This window comes from Trachemys scripta, chromosome 1 (genome assembly GCF_013100865.1).
Source record: "Trachemys scripta elegans isolate TJP31775 chromosome 1, CAS_Tse_1.0, whole genome shotgun sequence".
Taxonomy (NCBI): domain Eukaryota; kingdom Metazoa; phylum Chordata; order Testudines; family Emydidae; genus Trachemys; species Trachemys scripta.
Genome location: NC_048298.1, coordinates 110799126 through 110807833, shown reverse-complemented (window position 1 = coordinate 110807833; position 8708 = coordinate 110799126). Strand labels below are relative to the sequence as shown.

At 43.6% G+C, this 8708-nt stretch overlaps 1 protein-coding gene across 3 annotated transcripts; it reads left to right on the top strand.

The window, feature by feature from the left end:
• Positions 1–4669: 4669 nt before the first annotated feature.
• On the top strand, positions 4670–8458 carry LOC117870725 (immunoglobulin-like and fibronectin type III domain-containing protein 1). 3 transcript variants are annotated; one of them, XM_034758033.1, is made up of 5 exons: positions 4670–4784; positions 5767–5812; positions 6806–6983; positions 7578–7691; positions 8291–8458. In XM_034758033.1, the coding sequence occupies exons 1-5, from the start codon at positions 4685–4687 to the stop codon at positions 8297–8299; spliced, it is 447 nt and encodes a 148-aa protein (XP_034613924.1). In that variant the 5' UTR covers positions 4670–4684; the 3' UTR covers positions 8300–8458. The 3 variants fall into 3 exon arrangements, with proteins under 3 accessions (XP_034613924.1, XP_034613932.1, XP_034613918.1); XM_034758041.1 differs by lacking the exon at positions 8291–8458 and adding an exon at positions 7850–8077; XM_034758027.1 differs by lacking the exon at positions 8291–8458 and adding an exon at positions 7829–8077.
• The last annotated feature ends 250 nt before the right edge of the window (positions 8459–8708 follow it).

Genomic DNA, 8708 nt, shown 5'->3' with positions numbered 1-8708 from the left:
CCTCTTCGCTTGTGTTCCAATGAGTCATTTAAAAATAAACATTGCAGCCCTTCCTCTCACACTGTGCATACCCCATGGAATGAACCAAGCATGCTGCACTAATGGTGCACTATGTGGTCATGTAGTCATAGAGTGCACTGTATGTTCATGGCATAGTCTACAACAGACTATTGCAGTGCATATGCACCAAAGGGTGGGGATGCAAGTTAAGACTGCACATTCAGCCTAAATATTAGCATTTCCTGAATTTTGAAATCTTGACCTGGAAACTTTGTCGTTCTTTTATGGTATTTTTTGGTATAAATCTGTACTTTATTATACATGGTAGCTCACTTTTTGCTCTTGACATGCAGTTATAGAAGTCTAAATTACAGTGCACTCTGTTTATAAAAATCACCTACTTATAGTGATCAAAACCACCTGGACAACATCATTGCTAGACTAACCTATACTCCGCTTGTAAGAATCAACCGCTTACAAGAATCAAATCATCTGGGACGGATGTGATTCTTACAAAAGGAGTGCACTGTATTTCTGGAGCGTTACATCTTGACAAGATGAAAGTGACATTAATACAGTGGTTTTCAAAGCTTTTGAGCTGAGCCCCCTTTGAGTTACAATTTTTAGTCGTGCCCCTACAACCCAGACCAAAATAGACACCTAGAAAAATATGCTAGATAGCCTAATGGATACCTTAACACAACTTTAATTAAAATTACCTACACCCATTAAGTTTCAAATACACAGATACTTACCAATTAATGCGTAGAGTGTGCCTGTTTCGCTGCGGACAGTTTATCAATTTGTAGGGAGATTTTTGAAACCAACACTCTGTGGTTGTCCTCTACTTCCAGTGTCAAATGGTACTTTGTCTTTAGCACAGCCAGAATCCAATCTCACGCAAATAAGATAAACAAAATGGCAAAAGAGCTTTGATTGCACACTTTGACAAAGCTGGATATTTGGAGCCAACTTTCAACCAAAAATCCCCCAAAGGCTGTTTTTTAAATTGAATGTCCTGTGTCCTATCACTGTGAAGTTTAATCAGCTTCCATCTCTCAAATGACATTCAGGAGGACAAGGTCACCGCCTCAGCTACAAAAGGTTGGATCATCCAGTCATTCGGGGTACATTTCCCTAAACTGGCTCTGAGAGAAGTCAAGTGATTCTTGATTGGCTCCACAACACTCAAAAGTTCAGATTCTGTTTTGTCAATAATGTCAGTTAACAACAGGAATGGAACACTTAACCCAGTTTTGATCTTTGTTTCCCAGAGATCTAGCTTTCTTTTGAATGCCGATATCTTGTTGTGCAGGTCAAAAATAGTACTCTCTGCCCCTTGCAATGAGACATTTAGAGAATTCAGTTTGTCAAAAATATCAGCAAGGTAAGCCAAAAGCATAAGCTAAGCAGTGTCTCTGCATTGCTGAAATTCAAATTCACTAGAAAAAGTTAAACTTTGTTTCGTAGTTCCCCCTGGATAGTCACCTGACTTTCATGTGAAACAACAAAGTATTGTACTCTGCTCCCATTTCTGCACAAAGCACTGCAAAGAGATGTACCTTTGTGGGCTGCGTCTTGATAAAGTTAATGATATTAATAGCAGAACTCAGAACATCAGTAAGTTGCTGATCCACGTTTTGAGTTGCAAGGGCTTCGCAATGTATCATACGAGTCCACAATATATGTGGAGCAATTTTAAACACTTTGGCTTTCAAGCCCGCTCTACCTCCTCCAGGCATAGAAGGGGCTCAATCAGTGCAGAGTCTGACGCAGTGAGAAGTTAGCAGGTTGTTTAAGATACACTTGCAGAACAAAAAATCTTCCAATATTGCTATTTCACGAGAGTACTAAACATAAGCAACTACATTAGCTTCTTTTGATATATCTGTTGCTTCATCCAACTGGATTGCAATAGAGAGATCAGTCTAGGTACTGCTATAATACAAATTAAAGGAACTGGAACATGAAATTGCAAGCCCATTAGCAAGAATTTTTAATGAATCTGTAAACTCAGGAGTTGTACCATATGACTGGAGAATTGCTAACATAGTTCCTATTTTTAAGAAAGGGGGAAAAAAGTGATCTGGGCAACTACAGGCCTGTCAGTTTGACATCTGTAGTATGCAAGGTCTTGGAAAAAATTTTGAAGGCGAAAGTAGTTAAGGACATTGAGGTCAATAGTAATTGGGACAAAATACAACATGGTTTTACAAAAGGTAGATCGTGCCAAACCAACCTGATCTCCTTCTTTGAGAAGGTAACAGATTTTTTAGACAAAGGAAATGCAGTGGATCTAATTTACCTCGATTTCAGTAATGCATTTGATACAGTTCCACATGGGGAATTAGATGGGGATCAATATGAAAATTGAAAGCTGGATAAGGAACTGGTTAAAGGGGAGACTACAACGGGTCATACTGAAAGGTGAACTGTCAGGCTGGAGGGAGGTTACTAGTGGAGTTCCTCAGGGATTGGTTTTGGGACCAATCTTATTTAATCTTTTTATTACTGACCTTGGCACAAAAAGTGAGAATGTGCTAATAAAGTTTGTGGATGACACGAAGCTGGGAGGTATTGCCAATACAGAGAGGGACCGGGATATCCTACAGGAAGATCTGGATGACCTTGTAAACTGGAGTAATAGTAATAGGATGAAATTTAATAGTAAAAAGTGCAAGGTCATGCATTTAAGGATTAATAACAAGAATTTTTGTTATAAACTGGAGACATATCCGTTGGAAGTAACAGAGGAGGAGAAGGACCTCGGAGTATTGGTTGATCACAGGATGACTATGAGCCACCAATGTGATATGGCTGTGAAAAAAGGCTAATGCGGTCTTGGGGTGCATCAGGCGAGGTATTTCCAGTAGAGATAAGGAGGTGTTAGTACCATTATACAAGGCACTGGTGAGACCTCATCTGGAATATTGTGTGCAGTTCTGGTCTCCCATGTTTAAGAAGGATGAATTCAAACTGGAACAGGTACAGAGAAGGATGACTAGGATGATCTGAGGAATGGAAAAACCTGTCTTATGAAAGGAGACTCAAAGAGCTTGGCTTGTTTAGCCTAACCAAAAGAAGGCTGAGAGGAGATATGATTGCTCTCTATAAATATATCAGAGGGATAAATACCAGGGAGGGAAAGGAATTAATTAAGCTCAGTACCAATGTGGGCACAAGAACAAATGGATATAAACTGGCCATCAGGAAGTTTAGACTTGAAACTAGACAAAAGTTTCTAACCATCCAAGGAGTGAAGTTCTGGAATAGCCTTCCAAGTGGAGCAGTGGAGGCAAAAGACATATCTGGCTTCAAGACTAAGCTTGATAAGTCTATGGAGGGGATGGTATGATGGGATAGCCTAATTTTGGCAATTAATTGATCTTTGATTATTAGCGGTAAATATGCCCAATGGCCTGTGATGGGATGTTAGATGGGGTGGGATCTGAGTTACTACAGAGAATTCTTTCCTGGGTGTCTGACTGGTGAGTCTTGCCCACATGCTAAGGGTTTAGCTGATTGCCATATTTGGGGTCGGGAAGGAATTTTCCTCCAGGGCAGATTGGCAGAGGTCCTGGGGGTTTTTCGCCTTCCTCTGCAGCATAGGGTACAGGTCACTTTCTGGAGGATTCTCTGTACCTTGAAGTCTTTAAACCACAAGTTGAGGACTTCAATAGCTCAGACATAGGTCAGGGGTTTGTTACAGAAATGGGTGGGTGAGATTCTGTGGCCTGCGTTGTGCAGGAGGTCAGACTAGACTATCATAATGGTCCCTTCTGACCTTAAAGTCTATGAGTCTACATATTTACTAATAACTGGGAGTTATTGGGAATCCATGACACATAAATCTAGGCTGGGATTTCCCTGTGACTTTCACAGATTAGAGATCCTGGGATGGAAGACACTTGTATAAGTATTAAGGCTTGTTAGTAGCAACAGCGGGTCCTGTGGCACCTTTAAGACTAACAGAAGTACTGGAGCATAAGCTTTCGTGGGTGAATGCCCACTTCATCAGACGCAAGTAATGGAAATTTCCAGAGGCAGGTATAAATCAGTATGGCGATAACGAGGTTAGCTCAATCAGGGAGGGTGAGGTGCTCTGCTAGCAGTTGAGGTGTGAACACCAAGGGAGGAGAAACTGCTTCTGTAGTTGGAAAGCCATTCACAGTCTTTGTTTAATTCTGATCTGATGGTGTCAAATTTGCAAATGAACTGGAGCTCAGCAGTTTCTCTTTGGAGTCTGGTCCTGAAGTTTTTTTGCTGTAAGATGGCTACCTTAACATCTGCTATGGTGTGGCCAGGGAGGTTGAAGTGTTCTCCTACAGGTTTTTGTGTATTGCCATTCCTGATATCTGACTTGTGTCCATTTATCCTCTTGCATAGTGACTGTCCAGTTTGGCCAATGTACATAGCAGAGGGGCATTGCTGGCACATGATGGCATATATAACATTGGTGGATGTGCAGGTCAATGAGCTGGTGATGTTGTAGCTGATCTGGTTAGGTCCTGTGATGGTGTTGTTGGTGTAGATATGTGGACAGAGTTGGCATCGACGTTTGTTGCATGGGTTGGTTCCTGCGTTAGAGTTGTTATGGTGCAGTGTGTGGTTGCTGGTGAGAATATGCTTAAGGTTGGCGGGTTGTCTGTTGTTAGTATTATTATTATGGTGGCTGTGTTACCTAATGATTTTTTTTCTTTTATTTCTTTGCTCTATCTCCTCTCCCAACTCATCAGTGAGTTTCAAGAAAACAACAAAACCATTCCCCACTGAGCCTCAGGAGGATAAGTGTGAAGAATAAGAGAGCTATCTATATTATGTTCTATGAATATCATAGGCACTTCAGTTAACCTGCTTGATATTATCCAGTCTGGCTGCAAGAAGCAGAATCAAAGGAGACTGTTAGGGGAAACAAACAAGAAATAGAACAATGGCAACGAAAAGGTACCATCAGAGAGAAACAATGGGGAAGCTAATAATAAGAGAATGTCCACCTGTCTGGCTCCAACTCAGCTAGCAAGGTTTATTTTTCTCAGGCCCACATCTGGGATCAAAGGGGATATTAAACTATTAAAGTCCCTGGCCTAGGAAGGAAGGGGCATTGAGCAGGCAGTAGAGGCTAGGGATGGATCTTTGACGGAGAGAGACAGAGAATGCTTCAGGAGCTGTCTGTCTTTCTCAGGAAAAGGGGTGTCTGAGCTGAGTAGAACTTACCCAAAACTTACAAGAAAAGAATAAAGTTTAGGTAAGACCCAGGTGTATAGGCCTTTTGTTGTTTTATCCCTTTTCTCTGCTTGTTATGTACCTTTGGATGAATAAATAGTGCTTTGATTTTGAAGAAGCCATTTCTGAGTCACTCACAAGCCCCTGAGGAAAAAATGGTTTGCAGGTGCCAAGCCCAGTTGGACCTGTTGTGTTAATGTGGTTGGGAAATAAGGGGGCTGCCACCCAGAGATCCAGTCCCAGCGTGGTTGCTCGGTGGGAAAGGTGAGAGGAAGACAGGCCTGTCACCTAAAGGGTGCACTAGAGGAAGCTAAAAGGGATCTAAAACACAGCTTGCCATTTAGCTGCAATAGTGCGTTTTCAGCTAAATTTTCAGAAGTGGCCTAAGATGTCTCAATTTGGACACCTATTAGTGGAGAGATCCCAAATCAGTGGCCACTTTGCTCCATGGTGGCCTTTGTTTTTCTAAAGCTCTTTTTGGTTCTGTGTTACGTCCTGTTGGGTGACTCCATTTTCAAATCCTACCATTTCTTTTTCTTATAGACCTGAAGAAAGAGTTGCAGGACTTCAGGAAAATGTTAAGGAAGCGGTGAGTGGCCCCGGGGCAGGACCAGTGTCATAAAAGAGGCTTGTTTAGCCTTTGTGGCAGGGGTGACTATCCACCCTTCACAGACCATCCAGGCAACACTACCTGCTTCTGCTTGCTTGGCGTCACCACATGGAAAGTGCTCTACTACTGGCTCTGGGGCTGAGGTGCCAGTGCTCTCCAGTAGGAGGCATCTACAGGGCTGTGCTGCTGATACTGTCTTGTATCACAAAGTTTGCCTTGAGGGATCTGTGTCTCTTCTGCTCCTGCATTTTAGCTCACACTGAACTTATTGGGGAAATGGCTGAAAAAGGGTACAGAGACACGTGGCATGTATCTCAACAGTAACACCTCTGGCCAATTAAGGAGCAGCATCAATGTGTCTCAGAAAGAGTCCCATCCAGTCTAGTCTTCATTTGCTGGTGGATATGACCTCCAGAAAGGGTGGGGATGAAGAATGAAAGAGGGGTAAATTAAGTTGCGGAAGGCAACAAAAATGATTAGGGGGCTGGTGTACATGACTTATGAGGAGAGGCTGAGGGAACTGGGATTGTTTAGTCTGCAGAAGAGAAGAATGAGGGGGGGATTTGATAGCTGCTTTCAACTACCTGAAAGAGGGTTCCAAAGAGGATGGATCTAGACTGTTCTCATGGTACCAGATGACAGAACAAGGAGTAATGGTCTCAAGTTGCAGAGGGGGAGGTTTAGGTTGGATATTAGGAAAACTTTTTCACTAGGAGGGTGGTGAAGCACTGGAATGGGTTACCTAGGGAGGTGGTGTAATCTCCTTCTTTAGAGGTTTTTAAGGTTAGGCTTGACAAAGCCCTGGCTGGGATCATTTAGTTGGGGATTGGTCCTGCTTTGAGCAGGGGGTTGGATTAGATGACCTTCTGAGGTCCCTTCCAACCCTGATATTCTATGCTTCTATAAGAGGAAAGAGGTGCTCCCTGTTGCCTATCTAAACTCCCAGCTTTTCCTCCTGTGACTGTTCCTTAGAACTCCACTACCTACACAGAAGAAGGAAGTTGACATGGAACAGGTCTGGCAGTTGCTGCTGAATGCCGATAGGAAGGATTATGAGAAAATCTGTTTAAAGCATGGGATTGTTGACTTCTGTGGGATGCTGAGGAAGCTTCAGCAGATGAAGAAGGACAGAGAGGACAAGCAACAACAGGTAAGACAAACCTTGAAAACCATTGGATTTCAATGAGACAAGCTCCTCAGGGCCTAAATCACTTTAGAAAACGGGATTTAAGCTCCTAAGTCACTTAGATGCTTTTGAACATTTTACCCAAGGGCAGCAAAACATTAGTGGCAATACAACAAAGAAGGCTCAATTCCAGCCTGACCTGTGTGTAACTCCTGTAATTTCAGGGGACTTCACTTTGCAAGGTATTGGTGGAATTGGTACCAGGGAGCCCATTTTTTAAAACCTGGGTGCTGAATTTTGTATTGGGTGTCTGTGATGGATATTTGTGCACCTAAGTGCTGATTTACACACTCAAATGTAGAATTAGGTCAACCAATAGCGGCAACCATATTTGAAAATTGGACCAATGATGTTTGTTTTGTGTATGAGTGACCAGGAGGCTGCTGGGTACTATCCAGCTTGCCTAAAGCTGCAAAAAGTGGAGGGCTAGTGCTGTTTCTTTTGCTACACTGATACAGTGATGGGTAGAGTAGGTTCCACCCCATTTTGACAAGCTAATGGCAGATCTACCAAAGCCAGCACTATCATATACCATGTGCTTGTGTCTGTCCTTCACAGTATATCTACAGTGTCACAAACCTCAAACACATCAAGGTCAATAAGGAAGGGAATGCTACATTCCATCTAGAGATGGACCTGAAAAATCCTGAGAGCAGAATTTACCTGTACAAGGTAAGGTAGGAGATGGAATGGCTAGATCAAGCCATGCTGAGATTACAGTGGTCACTTAGATCTGACTCATAACATGCCCGATACACACTCTGTTGCTGCACAGTGAAAGAATTGCTTTATAATGTGTCTCTCAATAGCAACCCCTTTGGTTGATTAAGGAGCAATAATTGAAGTGGGAGTCCCATCCAGTTGTCCTCTGCTGGTGGATGTGGCATGAAACCTGAAGCGCAGAAGATGAAGGGGTTACAATAAAGATTCAAGTCCATCAGGGTCCTCCATGGAAATTCAAGAACCCCACAGGCAATAAATTGATGCCTGCAGTCTCAAATCAGCAAATTCAGACTAGTCTCAATCATTTTGATGGGCATTGTGTCCCGGTCTTCTTTCAAAGAGGACTCTCAAGGAAATTAAAAATTAGACCTAGTTACAGAAGTTCACAGCCATGGTCATTAGATCACTGATGGTGCAGGTGATTTATGAACAGCAGGATGATCACATGGTGCTGAGTCCTCTTCCTCATTTCCTGCTGCTCCATTGCATTCAGAAACAGCTAAAAATACATTAAATATTTTTCTAATATGCCTTTCCTATGCATGCAGTTTTTATAGCTGTTTTAGAGACATTTATGCAGTGCCAAATAAACTCTCAGTGCAACGTGTATCAAAAAGAGATAACGGGATCTTTGGCTGTATGAACAAGGAGTGATGAGCAGCAGTGGCGTAGCCAGCTTCTAAGAGGAGGGGGAGCAAACATAAAAAAGGCGCCGCGCCCCCCCCCCTTGGCTCCTCCTCTGACCGCTCCACGCCCCCCCCTTGGCTCCTCCTCCAGCCGCCCCGCCCCTTCCCCCCCATGGCTCCTCCGGCCCTGCCGTGCCACCCCCGTGGTCCTCCCCTTGCTCCTCCAGCTGCGGCTGCTGACCGCCATGCTGCCCCCCCCCATGGCTGCTGGCCATGCTGTGGGCCGCCAGCCTGCGCCCCCCCCCCCCCCCCTCCCCCTGCCCGCCGCCCCCCTCCCCCC